We start from the raw sequence: 24,596 nt of genomic DNA, 5'->3' as shown, positions 1-24,596 counted from the left end.
TTAACCCCTTTATATACGTTATAGTGGATACAGCTTTTTGTTGGTAAGATAATTAAGAAACTAAAATAAATCAATTATAAATAATAAATAATTAAGAAACAAAATTAAGTCCTTCATAAACTTAATAGTAAATGCAGCTTTTTGTTTGCTAAAACAAGTAATAGACTCCATCAATAAATCAAATTTAACAAGAAATACGTGTAAAAAGGGTCATTAAAGCTGTACTGTCCCTTTAAGCGAAACAATACACAGCATGGTGTCAAAAATGTCACGTGACCGACTGGCGCCAATTCTAGAGTGTGCTACATCCGGGCCTTTTCCAGTCTGCAGAGCCGCTCAGGGGTACGTTTCCCAAAAGCTCAGTTGCTAACTACGTTAGCAACTTACATAGTCTGGACGATGCAGCTGCGACGCAGGTGTTTCCCAAAAGCGTGGTTGGAACTATGGAGGTAACCACGTTAGTAACTTGCATAGTGCGAACCTTAGTTAAGCTACTCAGGTGTTTCCCAGAACCGTAGTTCCAGCGAATATTCGCAACTACCGTGGTTCAGCTGCGTCGTTCCAACTACAGCTCTAGACCTGTCGTTAGGAGCTTAGTTCCTGGTTATTAGTGCAGACGATGGACGGTAGGACTCAGAAAGCTGATAAATCACATTAATATTGCTGCATGAGGATTTAAGATGTCAAGTGTACCTATTTTTTTAATGTTTGTGTTAATTACATTAATTGAGCCACTTCACTTTTACCCATGTGCGCCCAGGTAAAATAATAAAATTCAGTCCTTTTTTAATGTATGTCTTTAACATTTAGCTTTATTTGGCAAACATGAATTCAGTGTAGTGAAAAGAGTGCACTGAAGTGCTCTTTAGCTAAAATGTATTTTACAGTCTTGGAAAGATGTGTCAATTATTCAAGCAGGCATCTCTTGAGTAAAGATAACTTGTGCTGTGCACATTTATGAAATAGTTAATAATTATTTTTTTAAACCCACTGTGCTATATGCACTCTGTGAATAAGGCTATTAAACTGTCACTGGGGTAATACTCTAAAATGGCTTTAACGTAAACACCTGTACCCTAAGGACCTTTCAGGGTATATTTGCATTGTTTGTACCCAGTGAAACAAATATATCCATACAGTAGGCAAGAAGGTGTCTTTTAATAATATATTCATAACAAGAAAAAACTAAGTAAAAAGTGTCTTAAAATAAATAGAGACATGCAATAAACAGGTGTTTTGAATTACCTAATTATCCTCTGGAGGTAACAGGGCCAGACAGAGTGTGAATAAAGAAAATGTATCATTTAGGCAATACAACGTGTGTTTCTAGGCCTATACAAATGTTATCAATTAGTATTTGTTAAATAATATATTACAGGAAATACGTAGAAATATGTAGGCTACATTAATATTTATGTAAAAAATAATAACATTAATTGCCATTATGAAAAAAAAAAAACATTAAGAGAATAAAACCACGACTGGGATTCGAACTAGGTTTCCATCCGGTGTTCTGTCGAGTTTTGCTACCCTGTCAAACCGTACTACCCTAGTGCATATTTAATTTTTAAATATAAAATTGCTAGAAAAAGCCCCATATTTAAACATGCTTTCGGTAGAATATTTGGAAAGCCTGAATCAAAATATCAGGAGACAGTTTAGGGTTATTAGAGGTGATTATAAACCTTATGTTTTTTATTATTGCTAACTTATTATTACTTTCATTATCATCAGCTGTCATTTACGCATTTGTAATACTAAATAATAAAAAATAAAAAAAATAATGGCAAGGGGTTTCTGGTTGTTTAATGCACCCAAAAAGAACAGAATTACCATAAAAAAAACAATAAATAAATAAAAAATGTTTCCACGCATGGGCGCTGGTGTTGAGAAGCACATCTCGATGGGTTGCACAATTCGACAGAACACCGCGCGCTGCACGTCGTAGGCGCTCTGCTGAACCACTGAGTAACACACATTTCTCAGGTCTCATTTTAATAAGACTTCTTCAGAATGGTGATTATTTTAATTTAAAAAAATATTGCAATAGCAAATAGGTGTATGTTTTTTTTAAGTAACACTGTCTGTTACAAATAATAATGAATATATAGCAATTATTGTCTACATTTTACTTGCAGTTCATTGTTATTTTATTAATAGTATTGTTGTCCGTTATGTTCTGGTGATAATTACAATATAAATAGCCTAAATGATACATTAGTAACATATTTTTGGCATAATATTTTAAATATTGTGAGTTTTGCACGTTTTCTGCTGGGAAAGTCTGGCCGAACACATCTGGAAACACCTTAGTTAAGACCACGGTGGTTCAAACCAACATAGTTCAGACTTCTGTGGTACCAACAAAGTACGATGGTTTCGGGAAACGGTCGTACTTCAGATGTTAGTTAGTTTAACGATGCATCGTACCACGTTAGTTCAATGCTAGGCTCCGTCGTTGTACGGGAAACGCACCCCAGCAGGTTAGCGATGTTTGTTTATTTCGGTGGATAAAAGTCTTTATTTCGTGAATTTGCGTAGTTTGTGTTAAAATAAATAAGGTCAATAGTCTCTAATGAACCTACGAAGCTTCCGGAGTAACACGTTATTAGTGTAGCTAAAGTTTTAGCATGTATTTAAACGGAGCTAAAGTTCAGCTAGCCGTGACTGTCCGTTCCACCTTAAAAACGGAGCACTGTTACGTTACATAGCATTGCGTAGCTATCGGTGTTCTGTAGCGGCGCGTATATGCAAAGGTGCACGGTTTAAGGTGGAACGGAAGAGTTGCGTGAAAATCATTGATTTGAGTTTATTAACTAGGATGTCTGGTAACTAGCAAAGCTGAATAGGTTAGCTTGTAAATACACGCTTTTAAAAAGCATTTATGGTTATTTTTAGGTGTTCTTTCAGTGCTACAATTAGAACATTTTACTTAGTAGGGATAAGGCCACTTAAAAAACTCACAAAAGAAAGTTTTAACTAGCTAGCTTTGGGTACACTAGATTTAGATTAGCTTTGTTTCTGTGTACTATTGGTCGTTGATAGTCACGTGTGTTTACTATGCATAACATCACCAAGACGCCTTGTCTAAGGTAAAAGTTACCTTGAGATGTGCAGTAGAAGGTAACTTACACTGCCTGGCCAAAAATAAAAAGTCACACACTCTTAGTTGGCCACTTTTAGCTTTGATTGCTGCACACATTCACTGTGGCATTGTTTCAACAAGCTTCTGCGATGTTACAACATTTATTTCAATCCAGTGTTCTCCAGCACATCCCAAATATTTTTCAATGAGGTTAAGATCTGGACTCTGAGGTGAACAATCCATGTGTGTAAATGATGATCTCATGCTCCCTGAATCACTCTTTCACAATTCCAGCACCATGAATCCTGACATTGTTATCTTGGAATATAGCTGTGATCATCAGGGAAGAAAAAAAATCCATTGATGGAATAACCTGGTCTATATTCAGTATATTTAGGTAGTCAGCTGACCTCATTCTTTCAGCACATACTGTTGCTGAACCTAAACCTGCAGACCAACTGCAGCATCAACCCCACATCATTTACTTTCTTGAATGGAGACTTTTTTTTGGCCAGGCAGTGTGTCATTTTCAGAAGCAAGAAAACTGAAAAAACAGAACCAAAATGAGGTAGGAAGGGAAAAAAATGGTCTGTTATGTAGGCGTCTGTTTTTAATGCTATTTGTATTTTATATAAAGCTAGGGTGTGATAATCACAATATATCAAAGTAACAAATCAAACTGCATTTGTTTTTTTGCACCTAGGATAAAAACATTATTAATTATGTAAGGGTCAACAAGTTTTTTTTTTTCTTCATTTCAGCTGAAGCCCCACCTTTAAGCAGCCATGGACTTGGGTGTATTTGAAGCAGATAATTCGGTCAGCTGTCGGCTGGCCTCCGCTGTGCCGGAGGACTGTAAGAACGAGGACTGCTGTCTGGGTATCGATGAGGCTGGAAGGGGTCCTGTTCTGGGTGAGGAAGAGAGAAGTCTGATGTGTATTCTGTAGATCAGTAATGTTTCCAGTGTTTTAAGGAGAAATTGTTTCATTTTTTGTCTTTTAGGTCCGATGGTGTATGGAATATGTTTCTGTCCTGTATCCAGAAAGGAGGACCTGAAGGGTCTGAAAGTGGCAGGTCAGATTAAATACAGTGCATGTATTTATGGGTTTATGTTGACCTAGTTGTGTACTAGTGCATCATATCGCTATGTTGGATACTATCTAAATGTGATATTCTCACCCAATGGTATTGGTATTGTAATGAAAGAAGCAGCCATTGGGACCTATTTCCATATCTCAAACAACATAATCCAGTGAAATACTTGAAGTACTTGTATACACAGTTCTATATGTACTATTTCAGTATTCTGTATGTTTTATGTCTTAATGGTGTTATAAACAACTGATACTTTGACACTATACAGGTGCTGGTCAACGAATTAGAATAATTTGAAATAGTGCAATCATGAAATTCTTTGAATGCATTTTTTGTGCAGAAAGCAAATCAGGTGTTCACCGCACCTGTCCTACTCGTTAGACTAATCACAGAACTCGTTACCTGGAAAAAAATTTGCTCAGCTGAGCTTTCCAAAAGGCCCATTTAGGCCATTTAACTGTGACACTGTTGTTTTATTGAATTAGAATAATGGAGAAACCGTTTCATTGAATTAGAATAAATGCTCGAATTTTTGTTTTCTGTGAAGAGTGTTCACTGTGCAGTATAAAGTCAGGGTTGAGTAGAATTTCTAGAAGTTGTAAAATCAATCATGGGTAAGCAGCGCGACCTCTCAACCGGAATAGTGGCTCAAATTCAAGCCCTTCGCCAACAAGGCTTGACCCAAACCAAAATTGCTGAGCAGCTCGGCATCAGCCAGTCTTCCGTCTGCAAAGCTCTCAAGAAAAACTGCAGCAAGCGCACCAACTGTTCCGGCGTCCGAAAAACTTCTGCTCGCGACAACAAGCAGCTGAGAAAGATCGCAGTCAGCAACCGGTTCAAGTCCACTTCCGAGCTCACCGACTTGTGGAACAAGCAGACCGGCGCTGACGTCTCCAGATCAACCAGTTACCGTCGTCTGCGCGAACTCGGCTTCAAATCTCGCGTTCCAGCAGTAAAACCGATGCTGAACAAGAAACAAATGGAGAAACGGCTGAAGTGGGCCAAAGAACACGGCGAGTGGACTGCTGAAGACTGGCAGAAAGTGGTCTTCAGTGACGAATCATGCTTCTGCATCTCCTTCGGTGACCAAGGTCCTCGTGTCTGGCGTCGTGGTGGCGAAACCTACAACCACGAGTGCGTGAAAAGATCCGTCAAGTTTCCCCAGAGCGTTATGGTCTGGGGATGCATGTCCGCTCGAGGTGTAGGGAAACTCTGCTTCCTCAAGAAGACTGTCAATGCTGCCGTATATCAAGATGTTCTGGAAACGTTCCTGATTCCGACTGTTGAGGAACAGTTCGGCGAAGAAGACTTCATATTTCAACAGGATCTTGCACCGGCTCATGCGGCAAAGTCGACCAAAGATTGGTTCACTAAAAAACAGCTTTAAGTTTTGGCATGGCCGGCCAACTCGCCTGACCTCAATGTCATTGAAAACCTTTGGGCCATCGTCAAGCGGAAAATTCGCGACAGAAAGCCTACTACGCTGGACCAACTGAAGCAGAACATCGCCACTGCCTGGAGTGAAGCTGTGAGTGCGGAAACTTGCGACAAGCTGGTCAAATCGATGCCGCGGAGACTTCAGGCAGTCATACAAGCCAAGGGGGCAGCCACAAAATACTGAGAAAGTGATGATTGTAATTATAATAAAAATTATTCTAATTCAATGAAACGGTTTCTCCATTATTCTAATTCAATAAAACAACAGTGTCACAGTTAAATGGCCTAAATGGGCCTTTTGGAAAGCTCAGCTGAGCAAATTTTTTTCCAGGTAACGAGTTCTGTGATTAGTCTAACGAGTAGGACAGGTGCGGTGAACACCTGATTTGCTTTCTGCACAAAAAATGCATTCAAAGAATTTCATGATTGCACTATTTCAAATTATTCAAATTCGTTGACCAGCACCTGTACTTTGACTTTCTACTGACTGCAGAGACAACATAGAGAAACTCTATTTTAATTAATTAAACGTTTAAAAACAAATAATGTTTTTGTGTTATATCTCCAAGATAATCATTATTGCAAAAATACCCTGTAATATTGTAATATTATCTTGGGGCCATATCGCCTACCCCCCACTCAGGCTCAAAAAACTATGTAACTAGGGGCAATTTTACACCTAAATTCTGAGCTGTGTCCTGAACCAAAGTTCATTGCACTGTAGACATTTGATATGGTTAGTTTTGGTTTCACATTGCAGTTTGTAACGAGCTCTGCAGGCTCTGCCTGATACCTACGCCCTGTTTTCATCACCTACTTGAGTTGATGCTCTAAATATTTGATGCTGATTGGTTTAAAATGTGTTGTGTGACTATGGTTAGTGTTTTTTATATAGGCTATGTTCACATTACCAGGCTGAAGTGACTCAAATCTGATTTTTTTAATGGCTGTGTGAACGTGCCAAATCCGTGCCGTATCCGATCCATGGACATGTGACATGAATGTGAACGGCCAAATCTGAATTCATGCGTCTTTTTTTGCTTTTACACATTAGCATTAGCATTAGTGCTACGTGCTTTTCTCTCGTACCCACAAACACATCTCTTGGTGCAGCTGTGCAGCTATAGCTGCAAAAAAAAAAAAAAACAGCAAAAGCAAACCGCCTGGCCTTTTTTCACCTCCTCAACCTGAGCATGAACTTCAGACCAGCTGTTTACTCTCCACTCCAGCAAAACATGCTCCACATATGAGCTGCTAACTCATCCATTTATAACCCTTTATAAAGCTACGAGTCTCTCGTCTCTCTAATATGACGTTTTTAGTTGTTGGTGAAGAAGGAGATGTTTATACAGGTATCAATGTGCAGCATGTAAGATGTTTCAGGGACAGATTCATTCACATTACACACAGATACAGATCACTCACATTTGTGAATGTGAACCGTCAAGATAGCCCAATCCGATCTGAGGAAAAATAATTATCAGATTAATTTGGATCAGCTAAACTGCTAATTTCACATCATTACTACCATCAGAAACGAATTCCAATTTGGAAAATGTGTAGATGAAGATATTACAGCTGAAATTCTTGGCCAGTTCTCTTACTCATCATTTGAACTCCCTTGATCTTTTTAGAATAGACAGGACAGGACTACGGAGAGTTTGCAAACAACTTTTGTCTTCTTAATGCTTTATGCAACAACATAAACACAATTATAATATTTCCTCATCTGTGTTTCATTCCAACATCAAGAAAATTAAAACATTTTAACTTGAATTGTGGAAATTAAGCCTTGGGTAAATTATTAAAGGTACGGCTGTGCTGTTTTTTTGTGTGCAGACTCAAAGACTCTATCAGAAGCAGAGAGGGAGAACCTGTTCGAGAAGCTGGATGAGGCAAAGAGCTTTGTTGGCTGGGCCCTTCAGATCCTGTCGCCCAATACCATCTCCACCAGCATGTTACAGAGGTACCGTATTACAGATGTACAGGTGCATCTTAAAATATTAGAATATCATTGAAAAATTTACTTTGTATCAGTAACTCAGTTAAAAATGTGAAACTCATTATATAGATGTATTACATACAGAGTGATCTATGTTAAGATAAAAATCCCAAAATCCGTGTCTCAGGAAATTTAAATATTATATAAGTCCAATTGGTACTTTTGGCAGTGTGGGCAGTGTGCCAAGTCCTGCTGGAAAATGAAATCCACATCTTCATAAAAGTAGCAGAGGGAAGCATGAAGTGCTGTAGGATTTAGTGGTAAAACAAAACTGCACTGACTTTAGACTTGATAATAAAACACAGTGGATCAACACCAGCAGATGACATGTCTCTCCAAACCATCACTGATTGGTGGAAACTTCACACTAGACCTCAAGCAGTTTGGACTGTGTGTCTCTCCACTCTTCCTCCAGACTCTGCTCCCTTGATTTACAAATGAAATGTAAAATTTACTGATGATCAGTGATGGTTTGGAGAGACATGTCATCTGCTGGTGTTGATCCACTGTGTTTTATTATCAAGTCTAAAGTCAGTGCAGTTTTGTTTTCCCACAAAATCTTACAGCACTTAATGCTTCCCTCTGCTACTGACAACTTGTCGGGAGATGCCGATTTCATTTTCCAGCAGGACTTGGCACACTGCCCACACTGCCAAAAGTATCAATGGTTCATATATAATATTCAGATTTTTTGAGACACTGATTTTTGGGTTTTCATTGGCTGAAAGCCACAATTATTAACAATAAAAGAAATAAGCGCTTAAAATAGATCACTTTGTGTGTAATACATACACTTATATACATACATACAGACTCTGCTTCTCTGAGCTTGCCCAGAAATGCATGTGTACAGACAATCAATTTGAGATTTGGAGCAAAAGTAGATTACACTTCCTTTTCTCAGCCCAGAAGCAAAACAAAAACAAGTGATGCACACTACTTTAAGGTTAATATTCAGTATTAAGAGACAATAAGGACAGTCTCTTCAAGTCGTCCACAGGTGTGCACACACCCTATACAACTATGAGTCCAATCTAACATGAAGGGCCTGAAACACCAGTCACACTGTCCACAAATATGCTGAAAGCGAAAGCAGACAAACTGCCAGCTCAACCAGGACATTTCAGAGTCACCACAAAAGTGCTCTTACTGCCAATTCTGCTGCTCATGCATGCCAGGAACCGGTGTTATTCAAGTTCATTCTGTGATTGTACTATAATAGCATCTCTCTCTCTCTCCTTCTTTTTAGGGCGAAGTATAATTTAAATGCACTGTCACACGACGCTGCTATTGGCTTGGTGCAGTTCGCTCTGGACTCCGGAGTACAACTTAAAGAGGTAGGAACCTGAGTTCTCTGGAACCGGGTTCTCTATTTAAAGTGGTCTAAACACCAGCAGTATAAAACATCATATCTACTCCTGCATGCCTGCAGCAGTGCCTGCATGGCGTTGGTATTTACCTATACCGGTATTTCTTGAACCAAATTCCGGTGCCACCCTGTCCTGCATGCTTTAGTGGTTTTCCTGCATTAACCGTCTTTGGCATCAGTTCTTGTGGATATAGCAATTATACGTTTCTATTTTAACTTTTGATAACAAACAAATCATTTGAATCAGATGTTTTAGAGCAAGGAAGCATTGTATTGTATCAAAAAATGCAGGAGATTCCTGGAAATATACATATTTTTATGTGTGTTTTTTTTTTAATGTATATTATTATTTATAACCCACTTGTATGTCCCATTGTTTTGGACCTGAATGTGCCTTTTAAAATATTACAAGTAAATAAACCAAGGGATACATAAAAGAATATATGACATGATGTTACGTAAAAATTCATATATTAAGGTATCGTCATATTAAATATATATATATATATATATATATATATATATATATATATATATATATATATATATATATAATTTTTTTTTTTTTTTTTTTTTTTTTTTTTTTTTTTCATTTTGAGTAGATTTTTTTTGTATTGCATCTAAACCAGACCACTAGGGGACAGTGTTGTACTGTCTTCAGGTTTTGCTGTTCTGATTGGATGAAAAGTAAACGTTCCTTTTACTTCGATTTTATAAATATGGTGTGTGTTTTTTACACTCAGTTTTCCACCTTGCATACAGTTTCACAATATATCGAGATATATTTAATTGTAAAGCCTGTTACGCAATACATACATCGCTAAGTTCTTGCCAATACACAAACCCATGTAAAAGTGCACCTCTTAATATGCAGCATAAAAATGAGCTTTTGGACTATTTTTGAGAAACTAGCTAGTCTTTATTGATATAGGACTATCTAACAGTAAGTGTGTAATAAATTAATGAAGTGTCTGTGCTCCTGTCTCTGCAGGTATTTGTGGATACAGTGGGTCCAGCAGAAAAGTACGAGGAGAAGCTGTCTAAACGTTTTCCTGGAATAAAAGTTACAGTGCGACCCAAAGCAGACTCTCTCTTCCCCATAGTCAGTGCAGCCAGTATCTGTGCCAAGGTGAGTGTGGAGCAAGTAAAGCATGAAAATGAAGTTCAGCACAAGTTAGAGACAGGTGCAATGTGTCCTCTGCTTTTAACCCATTCATACAGCGGAAACACAAATACTCACCAGTAAACTCACAACTATACATACACTGTACGTTTTACAGATTCATACTGGATTAAAATTACTGCACTAGAATTGCTGTGAGACTGTAGAACTGTACTGCATAATCATACTGGATCATAATCACTCCAGCTGTTTCTGTTTCTGTGAATTCTGCACATTCTGCAGATTCATACTGGATCAGAATCACTACAGTTGACTGGTAACAGGTAAAATGTACTAAATAAAAATGTTGTAAAAATACAATGAAATATTGAGATATTATGCTTTTTTTGCTGTTTGTAGTAAATGGAAAATTCACACTGTTCTCCCATTAAATGTCTACTAGACACAGATTATATCTATCATGGATATATGGAGTGCATTATTAGTATCATCACGTTTTTTCGTTGACTTTGACTGTTACAATCTGGTGAAAATCCCAATTATGGGTGTGCCGTTTCATATTGTCTTCTACAATATCTCCAAATAAACGTTAATATGAATTTTGTTGCAGTAGTTAAGTATTTAAATTCTTTTTTTTTAAATTGAATGTTTGGTCATTTTGCCTAGAATATTATAAAAAAAATATTCTGAAATAATGCAATATTAGGGCTGTCAACGTTAAAGGGTTAACGCGCGCTGTTAATTTGGAATCAGTAATGCGTTACTATTTTTTTAACGCAAATTAGTTAAGGCACCAAGTTTGACCCCTACTTCTGCCGTAATTTACCCCCCCCCCTCTCTCTCTCTCTCTCTCTCTCTCTCTCTCTCTCTCTCTCTCTCTCTCTCTCTCTCTCTCTCTCTCTCTCTCTCTCTCTCTCTCTCTCTCTCTCTCTCTCTCTCTCTCTCTCACACACACACACACACACACACACACACACACACACACACACACACACACACACACACACACACACACACACACACACACTTTCCTGCCCTGCTCCTCATCCCTGCATTCTTTATTTCATCACCCTGCGTTGATTTTGTCTCCTCTCAAATATACAATATATAATTGACGCCACTAATAAACAGTAATTGCATTTTACTTTTCTTGCAGTCATTCTTTTATTTACATTTAAATATAAATATATCCACTAGAAAAATTTGCATCTGAAAGTAAAACAAATGTGATTAATTGCAGTTAATCACAGAATTTTGTAGTGATTTAATCAGATAAAAATATACTATATGATATTATTATTATTATTATTTTTTTTTTTTTTATATATAAATAGTAGTCACTAATGTTTGTGGGAATCTCTGACAGGTGGCCAGAGATCGAGTAGTGAAAGACTGGAAGTTTGCAGAAGATCTCGGGGAGGTGGACACGGAGTACGGTTCAGGATACCCTAACGGTCAGCACTCGCACCACTTCATTCACCTTACTCTAAACTAACTAGGAACACATGAGACTATATTATTTTATTACAACGGTCAGCATCGTTAATATGGTTATTTGTAATCATGCAGAACTTGCAGTGATGCGTCCGTGTTGTGTTAATGTGTTTGTGTGTGTTCAGATCCAAAGACTAAGAGCTGGATGCTGAAGTATCTGGATCCAGTGTTTGGATATCCTCAGTTTGTGCGGTTCAGCTGGAGCACAGCACAGACACTAATGGACAGTAAAGCAGTTACAGTACACTGGTGAGTTCACCATCAGGGGGCAGTGCTTAGCAGCCTGGGGAGAATGACTAGAAAGCAAGACTGGCATTAGAGTAGATAAATTATTCAGAAGCTCCTTACAAGTGATGGACAGTGATAATTTTTTTTTTTTTTTTTTTTTTTTTAAGATTCTGATGGTTTTGTGGTATATCACTGTATTATTTTATTTTTGTTTACTGTGCAATTCACAACCTCCTGTATTAAGATAATTTTCCTCCATGCAGGCCCTGAGGAAACACCTTTTAGTTTTTTTGTATTTAATTCAATATCCTTCTAAAATACTTATTTTAAAAAATATAATTTTTATTTTTCAAATGTACAAAATGTATTTAAAAAAAAAACTTTTGTTCTTTTTCGAATGTACAAAAATGTTTTTAGCAAAGTGTGTTAAAAACAGCTGTATGTAATGTAGCAGTTAACTTTTTAGAAAGTAAATTAAATTACTACTATTCATTTTACAAATTAAAGTGAAATTGGAACACGCAAAAAATTGTAGTACAGAATATTAAAATATATTTTTATATGCAACAAAGAATACTAGAAGTGTGCTACTTACAAAGACAGGACCAAGAAGCATATTTGTTCTCTAATGTAAATAGATCACATACATATTTAACATACAATACATAAAGTAGTATGTTTAAATGTTACCCAAGTATATTTAAAAGTTTCATTTTAGTACAGTTAAGTACACTTGGCACAATTTAAGTAAGAAATTTGTACTGTTTTTCTACAATTAACGCATAATAAGTACAAAAACCACACATGCGTAAAAAAAAAAGTTTATTAATATTTGTGTGTGTGTTTGTGTGTGTGTGTGTGTGTGTGTGTGTAGGGATGACGACGAGGAAGATGGTGAGAAAGCAGCAGCTCGCCAAAACAACACCTCCATGCTGTCGTACTTCGGCCGCAACAAACCAGCCGGCCAGACACAAACTCGGGAGACGCATCGCTTCTTTACTGAGCGCCGATTACAGACCGTCGACACACTCTGAGCACACACACACACACACACTAACACACACACTCGGAGTAGATTTCCAGAGCTAGTTCTGCAGCTTCAGCACTAAAGTCCAGTGTCTGCTGGAATTGTCATGTTGTATTTTATGCATATTTTCTTAATATCAAAGTAATAAAAATGCATATTTTATACAGTACAAACGTGTGTTGATGTGATTATTGTCTATAATTTGCCTTTAAGTTTGTATATTATTTCATCATTAAACTAATAATTAAAATCACATTATTGCAAGTGTTTGTTTAATGAAATGGTAGTATGTAAGTTATTATTGTCTGAATCTAATAACCTATGCATTTAATTTCTTTGGTTTCTAATCCAAAGATGGTTACAAAACTCATGTAATATTTAAAAAGCATGTTTCAAGAAAGTCTTTATTTTAAAGAAATGGTTGACTGCATGTTCAAATAATTGATATTTATGACAAAAAAAAGCTCCTGTTACTGGCACTCACTCCTGTTCCTGGAACTCGCTCCTGTTACTGGCACTCACTATTATTTTTATGTTTTGAGTAACAGGAATGAGTTCGCATTCCTTAGCTTTGAGAATTAGCAAAAACATGAAAAATAGCTAAATGGCTTCTGTGTTAATAGCATGCGGACACTGAGCACATGATGTCACTTCCTATTTTAGATGTGACTTGTTGTTGTTAACTTGTTTCAGATGGGGTAATGTTTTACGGTAACAGAAATGAGTGAAACCCCAGGGACACAACTAAAATGTGTATTTTAACTTAAATATTATGGATTTATTATGAAAAAAAAAAATAAAGCATAGATGGGATTTGGAGTCACATAATGCAAACAATGTACATCTCTGAAGAATTTTATATATATTTTTATGGTAAAGTTTATAGTTAGAGAGGAGGGTACAGGTAACAAATGCTATTTTTTAGTGTTCTAAGTAGTGTTTTTAATTATTTAAAATTACATACCATAAATTTGCATTTAGGACACTGTACAATACACTATGCTTAATAATAAAATGTATTTTATGTGCACATTGTAATTTCCTGGGGACAGAAATTTGGTGAAATGGCTCAATTAAATTTACTATAAATCTTTCCTTGTGGTCAAATGAAGGGTCGGCGGAAATATACAATATATATACCAACAGTCTCTTCAAATATATAACAAAAAAAGTTCTAAAAGAGCAAGAAATTGGATGTTTTTGATCATAGACCTTAGAGACCACCATACTTATATACAGTCTATGGTAATTACTCGTTCCTCCGGATCAGCAGGTGGCGCCACACTAACGCCGTTCGGCGTAAACTTGAGCAGAGAAGAGAAGCGCTTTCCGGCGGTAAGTTACAGCGGTGTGGACTGACTGAACGGCGCACATTCATCCAAACTGTGAGTTATTTACAGTTAAACTGTTATTTAACATAGCGAGAAACATTACAGCGATTTAATTTAATTTATCAAGCGCTTAAAACAGCAGAGTAGCGTTTAATTTACTTTAATTAGCTGTTTATTTAGGTAGTTAGCCTAGCTAAGCTAACAGCTAACTGCCCTGTGTGTCCTGTGTAGCTCTATACCCCAGCTCTGCTCTGTTTACTCAACTAGACTACTTTACTGATTTATTTATTTTAATTTCTCTGCAGGAAAATCCTTCTTCAGCTTTAATAAGATGGATATAAGACCCAACCACACCATCTATATCAACAATGTCAACGACAAGATCAAGAAAGAGGGTGAGTCTCAGTTTTAAGAGCTTTATTTTCTCTCTGAATAATTCTGAATAAACTGTGTTGGATGAAGAACCCAGTTAATAAATAATGTAACTGCTTGAGTTGCAGTAGAGATACCCAGGGTTAATTATCACTTCATTAAAAACAGGAAAACTTGAGTAGAAGTACTAAAATACAGTACCAGCCAAAAGTTTGGTTCTTATTCAGTGTGGTTTCTTTCTCTTTATGACTTTTTACAGTGTAAATTGAATATTGAAGGCGATATTAAAGCTATTCAGGAACACATGCTGAATAATTCTGTAAATAAAAAAAAGTGTTAAACAAACCAGAATCGGTTTTATACTTTAAATTCTTCTAATTAACAACATTTTGCTTTGAGGACAGATCTGCACACTTTGGTTGTCTCCAGAAACCCCCCAAAATACTCCTTTTTCCCTCTGATCCTTCTCCATTCCTCCATGACCCAGAAAACTGATTTTGTAGCACCATCTTGCCACCTGGAGAAGATGAAAAAGCCGCTTAAAATCATCCTCAAAGTGACTTTCAACAGCGACTACACTACAGTAGGGGTGGGCAATATGGCCCTAAAATAAATAATAAAAAATATTTTTTTAAAATACACCATACACTGCAAGAAAATAAAAACATATATTTTATTATTACATACAATATAATACTGTACACCCCTAAGTAAGATATTAAAAAATACAAGAATTTTATCAGATTTGTAACTTATGTCAATGATCCAGAATGTCATGATACTAATAGTAATGCACTCCAAATATCTCCATATATCCAGGGTTAAATAAAATTAAGTAAAATAAATGATACTGGACAGAAATAATCTGTCTCTAGCAGATATATAATGGGAAATGGGATGGGTGATATGGCACGATATTTTAGGGTATAATATCAATCACGATATTAAAAATGTTTTACGATATTATCGTGTACGATACGATATGGCACACCCCTACACCACAGTATAATACCCAGGAAATGTTTTAAAGTTTGACCATGCCCACAAAGCACCTGAGCACACATTTTTATTCAAATTAATTACTTAATACATTTTTAATCAATTTCTTTTTTGACTTGACACTTACATGACTCGAACATATAATCACTTATTATGAACAAATAAAAAAAAGAGATAAGTAAAATGGAATAAATAAACAACACAAGGCTTTCACCTTTATTTGATTGGCAAGAATTTCACGTTATTTCAGAAATGTATTTTCTCTGCAACAAACAGAAGTTGTGGTTGGCTTGGCAGTATTAGGGGAGCTGAAAGTGAGTGTTGTGATTGGCTCAGTTTATCAGTAGTCAATAGTCAATCTGAAGTAGAGTCACCTGGAATAGTTTTCTCAGCGTCTTGAAGGAAGGAGTTCCTGGAGGTGCTGAACAATAGCTGCGGCTTTTCCTTCATTCTGTGAAGCTCCAGCTCATCCCAATTAAATCACCTCAAATCACCATCTCAGTTAATCAGGTTTAGATCAGGAGATTAATGTGAAGAACAAAGCAAATCTTTTTTTTTTTTATGTATTTTTTATTTTTTTCTGTTTACTACATAATTTCACTTTCTCTTTCTACAACGTGTATTTAATCATTAGACTGGTACTGTATTTTAGTTGTGAAATTAGGGTTGGATGATATGGCAAAAATCTATGTCACGATATATGTCTTAGTTTCGGTCGATACACTACAATTCCAACATTGATATAAGCAGTTTACTACCCTTGGTGATAGAGATGAGTGATATGGTAAAAAATGTTCTTTTACAATACTTTACAGACATTTTCACAGTACACAGGATTTATCATATTTACACGCAGATAAAATACATTTTCTATTTAAGGACTCTCGTGAACAGTATAGTGATTTTTGTTAATTTACTGCTTCACATATAATCCTGTTTAACAGGATATTTTTCACTCTGTAATAAAAAAAAATATTTTTTTAAATTTAAATAAAATTGATATTGTCTGACATTTACATATTTGCAAATTTGCACTGCTAAATTATACATATTTATATACCTGCGTTCTTGCACTGTTTATACAGTGCCCTCCATAATTATTGGCACCCCTGGTTAAGATGTGTTCTTTAGCTTCTCATAAATTGAGTTTTGTTCAAAATAATATAGGACCACGATGGGAAAAAAGAGTAAAATACAACCTTTAACTCAAGTGAATTTATTCAGTAGGAAAAAAATCCCACATTAAGAAATAATTATTTAACATCAAATCATGTGTGCCACAATTATTAGCACCCCTGATGTTAATACTTTGTACAACCCCCTTTTGCCAACAAAACAGCACCTAATCTTCTCCTGTAATGTTTCACAAGATGGGAGAATACAGAAAGAGGGATCTTTGACCATTCCTCTTTGCACATTCTCTCTAAATCATCCAACGACCTGGGTCCTCTCCTCTGCACTCTCCTCTTCAGCTCACCCCACAGGTTTTCAATGGGGTTGAGGTCTGGGGACTGAGATGGCCATGGGAGGAGCTTGATTCTGTGTGCGGTGAACCATTTCTGTGTAGATTTGGCCACATGTTTAGGGTCATTATCTTGCTGAAAGACCCAGTGACGACCCATCTTCAGCTTTCGGGCAGAAGCCACCAGATTTTGTTTTAAAATGTCCTGGTATTTTAGAGCATTCATGATGCCATGCACCCTAACAAGGTTCCCAGGGCCTTTAGAAGAGAAACAGGCCCACAGCATCACTGATCCCCCGCCGTATTTCACAGTGGGCATGAGGTGCTTTTCTGCATACTCAGCTCTTGTGTTACGCCAGACCCACTTAGAGCATTTGTTGCCAAAAAGCTCTATCTTTGTTTCATCTGACCAAAGCACACGGTCCCAGTTGAAGTCCCAGTACCGCTTAGCAAACTCCAAACGTTTGCGTTTATGATTGTGAGTGAGAAATGGTTTCTTCCGTGCATGCCTCCCAAACAGCTTGCTGGCATGTAGATAGCGCCTGATGGTTGTTTTGGAGACTTTGTGACCCCAAGAAGCTACCATTTGTTGCAATTCTGTAACAGTGAGCTTTGGAGAACTTTTTATTTCTCTTATCATCCTCCTCACTGTGCGTGGTGGCAAAATAAACTTGCGTCCTCGTCCAGGCTTGTTTACCACTGTTCCAGTTGTTTTAAACTTCTTAATAATTCCTCTGACAGTAGATATGGACAGGTGTAGGCGAGTAGCGATTTTCTTGTAGCCATTGCCTGACTTGTGAAGGTCAACACACATCTGCCTCACTTGAATGGTATGTTCCTTTGTCTTTCCCATGTTGAAGATAAATGGCCTCTGTGTCACGTCATATTTATACCCCAGGGAAACAGGAAGTTGTGAATTACTAATTAAATGTTCCTACATACTCTGATCAACTTCGTAAACTACTGTAGAAGTGACAGAAATACTTTTATTAAATTTATTTCCTAAGAATTGTTAGGGGTGCCAATAATTGTGGAACAGGTGATTTTATGAAGAATAATTATTTCTTAGTCAGGGATTTTATTTCCCCCTTAAAATTTACTTGAGTTAAAGGTTGGACTTTACTTTTTTTTTCCCATCGTGGTCCTTTATTATTTTGAACAAAACTCAATTTATGAGAAGCTAAAGAACACATCTTAACCAGGGGTGCCAATAATTATGGAGGGCACTGTATAGCTGACGTCAGTCATCCTCTCAATATGCACAGCTACTGGTGTTTATTGTTCTTTTACTGTGTTTAAATGAAGTGATTTAAAGTTTAAGTGATTCTGCTACTGTAGTGGGTAAAGAACCATTACATCCAGCCCTAACACTACAATATAATATTGTTATATTGCCCAGCTCTGATACATATCAAAGTTCAGTTTCCATATTGATGCTGAACTGGTAAAGAAGATTAAAATGAATGCATTTCTGTTGTTGACCTTTAATGTATTTTTCTCCTCAGAGTTGAAGAGGTCCTTATATGCCCTGTTCTCCCAGTTCGGACAGATCATAGAAATAGTAGCGCTGAAGACGATGAAGATGAGAGGACAGGCGTTTGTGGTGTTTAAAGAACTTGCTGCAGCTACGAATGCACTGCGGCAGCTGCAGGGCTTCCCTTTCTACAACAAGCCCATGGTCAGTGTTTCAGGTTGTGTTTATGTGTGTGTTTTTCTGTTGGGTAAATGGCTAACACCAGATGCTAATTGTGTTGTGCTATTCGTTTGCAGCGAATCCAGTACGCCAAAACAGACTCTGACGTCGTCGCTAAGATGAGAGGAACATACGGAGACAAAGAGAAGAAGAAGGAAAAAAAGAAGAAGGCCCAGGAGCAGGCAGCCAACGCTGCCAAGAAACCACAGGTGAGTCCATTCGTGATTTCAAAGAAGAACTCTGACGTTGAAATGGACTTGGGTTGTAGTTAAACATGATATTTAATACTAACCTTTGTTGAATATCCCACCTCCATTCATCCCCGGGATTCTGAAATGCAGCATTTTTAGCCGATGCTCCCAACAGACTTATATAATGCTAGTGAATGGGGGGAATAGAATTATCATGTCCCTTTAGATATCTAGCAGGTCTGTTCAGGTTTTTTCAGCCTTTGACATGGATGTATGTCCCACCCATTCAGCTGCTACTTAGCTGTATATCTTCCATCACTAGTGATGCCACAACACAAAGAGGGTGAAGACTAGCACATGCCTCCTCCGTCACATGTGAAGTCAGACTCCACCTCTTTTTAAACTGATGCTGATGCAGCATTACCAAGGAGCATCACAGCACTAACGCTCAGAGGAAAGCGCAGTGACTTGGTTCTGATACATCGGCTCACAGACGCAGCCTTTTGCTGATCCACATCACCCTAGGAGTGATGAGGGGAAAGAGCGCTATCTACTGTACCCACCCAGAGAGAGCAATAGCAGTTGTAGGGCTGCAGCTATTAATTATTTTAGTAATCGAGTACTCTAATGAAAAATCTATTTGACTAATCTAATAATCGGACAAAATATATTGGCTTGGTTATTTTTAATTGGCAATTAAAAATACACAAACAGATAACAAGATATTTCACTTAATAATGAATGACCAATTGATTTCATTTTTTATGTTATATTTTACCTTATTTTACCTATTTACCTTGTCTCTGCTCCACCACTCAATTCTGAGTGTCCTTGGCCATCGTTGCTCTTTTTGCCTCGATGCTTCCATATTCCCGCTTCTCAACTAAAAACCTCCACCTCCTCCTCCTCCTTCTTCCTGTGTGTGGGTGACGTAAGTGTGTTGTGACAAAATAAAAGTAGTCAGTGTGAAATACTGGGCTCTGCGTTTTTAAAATATAATAAACGATTCCTCGAGGCACAGAAAATGACCCATTCATACAGTTGTGCTCTCTCAGGGCTCTGGCAGCTGATGGCAAGCTGCATGACCGGGATTCGAACCAGCAATCTCATGATCATAGTGGCAGTGCTTAGCCCACTGTGGTTTAACTAACTACGAGGTTACACCCGTGTGTTTTGTCCGAGACATTGTATTTTTTTGTGTTTTACTGAAAGATCTTGATAAAGATAATTTTTCTCTTACAGAACGCCGTCAACACACAGCCAGCTCCACCAGCTACAGTCCAGGTACATACCTCTCATTCTTTAATTTCTCTTGAATTTAAGTGTAATATACAATGCATCCCTCTTTTCTGAGCTCTTTTCTGGTCTTGTTTTAGGTTCCAGATAATCCACCCAACTACATTTTGTTCCTGAACAACCTGCCAGAGGAGACCAATGAGATGATGTTATCTATGCTGTTCAACCAGTGAGTTTAACCAGCTGTGATATAATATTATTATTATTATAATCTGGCCCACACTGGCCTGTTTGTTTAGGTGATCGTGACCATGTAACCGTTTCAGCAGTCCAGCATCAGTGATGGCATCTGGTTTTAATACAGTCTGATTGCAGTTTAGTGAGTTTGATTGATTGCGCGCAGGAAGGGTCGTAAATCATTTCTTTTCATGTCTCTGTTGTTATTTAATCTGTTTGACTGTTGCAGTCACGCACTGTGTAAATCCTTCCGATTGGGCGTTTCCTTTGTTTAATCACTGATTTCGAAAGTCTTGGGATGGCAGCATGTAAATCCGATCATTAATTGTTCCCCTGTGAGGTGTTATCTTGTGAGTGAGATTCAGTACTATTTAGTGCTTAATATATTAGGGCTGCAACAATATATCAATATTGTATTGAGACGATACGTGGCCTAAAATATGGATATTTTAATCAAATCATTGGTGCTTCCTGGCCCTCCTACTGTTTTTTATTTTATTTTTTTTTATTTTTTTTTTATTCTTCAATTTGCTCAGAAATCGACAGTGCGCCGCCTTAGAAAAAATTTACATTGCAAATGTTGTTTTTTTTTTGGTGATTTATATATCGCGATATTAAACAATGCAGGGTCTCTCATCTGAACCGATCAAGAGCTGAGTCAGTGTTGAGCTCTCAAAACCCGAGGAAAACAAAGAAACAACAGTAATCAGCTCTTTAATCAGGCATTTAAATGGCTTTTTAAAAGGTAAATAAGAGCGTTTTTCTGGAATTAAAAGCGTGAATTCAGCTGTAACTGGAAATACCTGCGATTAAAAAACTGTGCTGGACTGAGATGCACAGCTTTCCACACGTGCTCATGTTTACAAGTACATGCCCGACCATGTGGAATGGAGGCCATGTGGTTACCTCGTGTTTACTCCTACCCTTACGCTTACTATTTTTGGTGAGAATCGCAGCTGAAGTCCGAACTCATTGAAAGCTCTTGAGGTTCTGACTATGATTAAAATGAAACTTATTGCGAAGCACTGCTCTGCGGCATTCGGATTTCTTTTTTTTTTTATGTGACCCATATGTGACATCTGTCTGAACGGTTTGAGCTTTTTAAGTGGCATGAAGGCACTACAGAACTGTGCTTCATGTTAAGTTTCACTTTAATCTAAGTCAGAACCTCAAGAGCTATAAATAAATATAGGTTTTGGTCAGGAAAATCGGATTTTGGCCACTTTTATCTGCTGTCTGAACGTAGCCTTAGAAAAAGAAAAGACAACACCCTTTTCTAAATCAAATAACCCGTTCTTCTTCTTCTCTCTGTGCAGGTTCCCGGGCTTTAAGGAGGTGCGTCTGGTTCCGGGTAAACACGATATTGCATTTGTAGAGTTTGAGAGCGAGTCTCAGGCAGGAGTGGCTAAAGATGCACTGCAGGGCTTCAGGATCACGGCCACCTGCGCCATGAAGATCACCTATGCCAAGAAGTGACCTCATACACACACAAATACACACCTTCTATGACGAACTGAATCCCTGACCCTGGTGGAAGGGTTGACTTTTTCTTTTCTTTTTTTTTTTCTCCCCGTCCTCTTTCCTTTTTTTTAAGTCCTCGTCTCTATATTGGCTCTCGTTTGCTGAAACGTATCTGGTTTTGTTGATGATTTCTAGGACTGTACAGACTGTCTGGTGTTTTTTTTTTGTTTGTTTTTTTAAGACGTTGCTATGGCAGTAAAAAGAGAGAGAACACAGGGCTGAAAACGTTGTTTTTATTTTGTGTATTAGAATTATTAAATAATTTTTGTATTATTTCTGTGTGTCCTTATCCTCTATTACTATAGAAGTGTGTATTTTGGTGTGGAGCAAACTAGGAAAAGGGGTCACTTCAGATATCATAGCAATCTCCCTGGATACCAAAGCAACCACCCTGCAATATCAGTCTAGCAACTTAGCAACACAATAGTAACCACTTACACTTATAAACACCACAGCAAACAGTTAGTAACTTCACGTGAGCCACCATTGAGCAACATTACGTCAATCAACTAATACCAAAGCAGCTATTTAGCAACACCACAGCAACCAGTTAGCAACTTATTATAGGCCACAACTGGGCAACAACAGTATAGCAATCAACAAGAATACCATAGCAGCCATTTAGCAATGCCATTGTAACAATCTGGTGCACCACAATAACCAATCAGTAAATTCGTGTGGGCCATCAATGAGCAACAGTATAGCAACCAACTAGGATACCATAGCAGCCACTTATGAACGCCACAGTATCCAGTTAGTAACTTCATGTGGGCCACCCTTGAGCAACAGTATAACAACCAGCTAAAATACCATAGCAACCACCATACCATAGCAACCAGTTAGAAACGTCTTGTAGGCCATCGTTGAGCAACAGTATAGCAACCAACAACCACTTATGAACGCCTCAGTAACCAGTTAGTAATTTCATGTGGGCCACCATTGAGCAGCAACAGTATAGCAACCAACTAGGATACCATAGCAACCACTTATGAACGCCAGAGTTGGCAGTTAGTAATTTCATTTGAGCCACGATTAAGCAAAAACAGTATAGCAATCAACTATGATACCATAGCAACCACTTATGAATGCCACAGTAACCAGTTAGTAATTTCATGTGAGCCACCATTGAGCAACAGTATAGCAAACAACTAGGATACCTTAGCGACCATTTCTGAATGCCATTGTAACTAGTTATTCATTTCATGTTAGCCACCACTGAGAAACAAAATAGCAACCACTTATGAACGCCAAAGTAACCAATTAGTAATTGCATGTGAGCCACAATTGAGCAACAACAGTATAGCAACCAAATAGGATACTATAGCAACCACTTATGAACGCCACAATAGCCAGTTAGTAATTTCATGTAAGCCACCATTGATCAAAAATATAGCAACCACCTAGGACACCATAACAACCAATTATAAATGCCATTGTATCCAGTTAGTAATTTCATGTGAGCCACCATAAAGCAAAAACAGTTTAGCAGCCAAGCCTAGAATACCATGGTAACCACTTATGAACACCACAATAACCAGATAGTAACTTTGTATGCCACCATTGAACAACAGTATACCAACCCACTAGGATACCATAGCAACCACTTATAAACGCCACAGTTGGCAGTAAGTAACTTCATGTGAGCCACCATTCAGCAACAACAGTATAGCAACCAACTAGGATACCAAAGCAGTTATTTAACATCACAGCAACCACTTGGGATACCATAATGACCCAATAGCAACCACTTTACCCAATACTAATCATATATTATCAAACCATTTAAGCTCTGCACTTCAGACACAAAAGTCATGATCTTTCAGCTGTTTCAGATCAGATTTTCTGCTCGATTTTTTTTTTTTTTTTTTTATCAGGTTAAACCAGAATCCCATCCCCCCCTTAAACAAACCCGCCCACTCAGCCAACTCCCCAACGCTCATTATCACAGCTGGAGACCCCATATCTGATGGATCCTGCAGTGAGGAACATTAATGTTATCCCACTTATCCTCTAAATGTCTGTGTGAGTAACCGATACTGACTGATGGATCCAGCAGACTGCACTTCACTGATGTTTAGGGTCTCCCCGAGGCTGAACTGGACCGTTTTCTGTTCTCACTAGAATAAATTAGGTGTTAAGCTAAGCTAACAAGCTCCAGTATTATTCCAGACTGACCCTAAACTGAATAGAAATCCATTGATCAAACGCTGAGATCCCCACTACAGATCGTGTAGATAAAATATCTGTTTATCCAGTTAATCTGGGGAAAAGCTATAAAGTGCCATAATTTCCCACTGAGGAAAAGAGGAAAATCCCCATTAGCACCTGTAACATTGTGTTTTTTTTTTTTTTTTATGTAGTACTTTTTCAGATTGACCGATTGAATTCCCAAATCTTTTTTTTTCACATTTGTAAGCATCTAGACCTCATTAGAAGAGGCTCTCTGTGGGCGAACAGGCTTTAAGCTAAATGCTAACAGACTACAGAAATACTTTACTGCAGACAACATTTATACACTAATATCCCCAGTAAAATGATTTGACTTAAATGTTTGTTATAGGATTCTTTAGTCTATTAATCTGTTTTCGGCTATAAAGTGCCAGAATTCCTGTTGTTAGCATTATGATGACAAAACAGGCAAATCCCCATTACCATTACCATCCAATTTTTTTGGGTCATTTTGTAAGTAAGTAT

The 24,596-nt window shown here is 37.6% G+C and overlaps 2 protein-coding genes across 2 annotated transcripts; both read left to right on the top strand.

Moving 5' to 3' along the window:
• The first annotated feature begins 276 nt into the window (after nt 1-276).
• Nucleotides 277-13,033, top strand: rnaseh2a (ribonuclease H2, subunit A). Its single transcript, XM_049469713.1, has 9 exons — nt 277-340; nt 3,847-3,997; nt 4,088-4,159; nt 7,457-7,583; nt 8,869-8,956; nt 9,980-10,117; nt 11,478-11,565; nt 11,731-11,854; nt 12,708-13,033. The coding sequence occupies exons 2-9, from the start codon at nt 3,871-3,873 to the stop codon at nt 12,865-12,867; spliced, it is 924 nt and encodes a 307-aa protein (XP_049325670.1). The 5' UTR covers nt 277-340; nt 3,847-3,870; the 3' UTR covers nt 12,868-13,033.
• Nucleotides 13,034-14,139: 1,106 nt separating this feature from the next.
• On the top strand, nt 14,140-22,175 carry snrpb2 (small nuclear ribonucleoprotein polypeptide B2). The gene is made up of 7 exons (XM_007246639.3): nt 14,140-14,245; nt 14,497-14,586; nt 18,530-18,702; nt 18,795-18,926; nt 20,151-20,192; nt 20,285-20,373; nt 21,698-22,175. The coding sequence occupies exons 2-7, from the start codon at nt 14,523-14,525 to the stop codon at nt 21,855-21,857; spliced, it is 660 nt and encodes a 219-aa protein (XP_007246701.2). The 5' UTR covers nt 14,140-14,245; nt 14,497-14,522; the 3' UTR covers nt 21,858-22,175.
• The last annotated feature ends 2,421 nt before the right edge of the window (nt 22,176-24,596 follow it).

Source organism: Astyanax mexicanus, chromosome 21 (assembly GCF_023375975.1).
Source record: "Astyanax mexicanus isolate ESR-SI-001 chromosome 21, AstMex3_surface, whole genome shotgun sequence".
NCBI lineage: Eukaryota > Metazoa > Chordata > Actinopteri > Characiformes > Acestrorhamphidae > Astyanax > Astyanax mexicanus.
This window is presented reverse-complemented; position numbering and strand designations above follow the sequence as displayed.

What these genes read in the sequence shown, in the direction of transcription:
- rnaseh2a (XM_049469713.1), top strand. Translation starts at nt 3,871, where the DNA reads ATGGACTTGGGTGTATTTGAAGCAGATAATTCGGTCAGCTGTCGGCTG. An exon ending in CCGGAGTACAACTTAAAGAG is followed by an intron (nt 8,957 to 9,979) that starts GTAGGAACCTGA and finishes CTGTCTCTGCAG; the next exon opens with GTATTTGTGGATACAGTGGG. An exon ending in AAAGCAGTTACAGTACACTG is followed by an intron (nt 11,855 to 12,707) that starts GTGAGTTCACCA and finishes GTGTGTGTGTAG; the next exon opens with GGATGACGACGAGGAAGATG.
- snrpb2 (XM_007246639.3), top strand. Translation starts at nt 14,523, where the DNA reads ATGGATATAAGACCCAACCACACCATCTATATCAACAATGTCAACGAC. An exon ending in CTTTCTACAACAAGCCCATG is followed by an intron (nt 18,703 to 18,794) that starts GTCAGTGTTTCA and finishes ATTCGTTTGCAG; the next exon opens with CGAATCCAGTACGCCAAAAC. An exon ending in CTCCACCAGCTACAGTCCAG is followed by an intron (nt 20,193 to 20,284) that starts GTACATACCTCT and finishes GTCTTGTTTTAG; the next exon opens with GTTCCAGATAATCCACCCAA.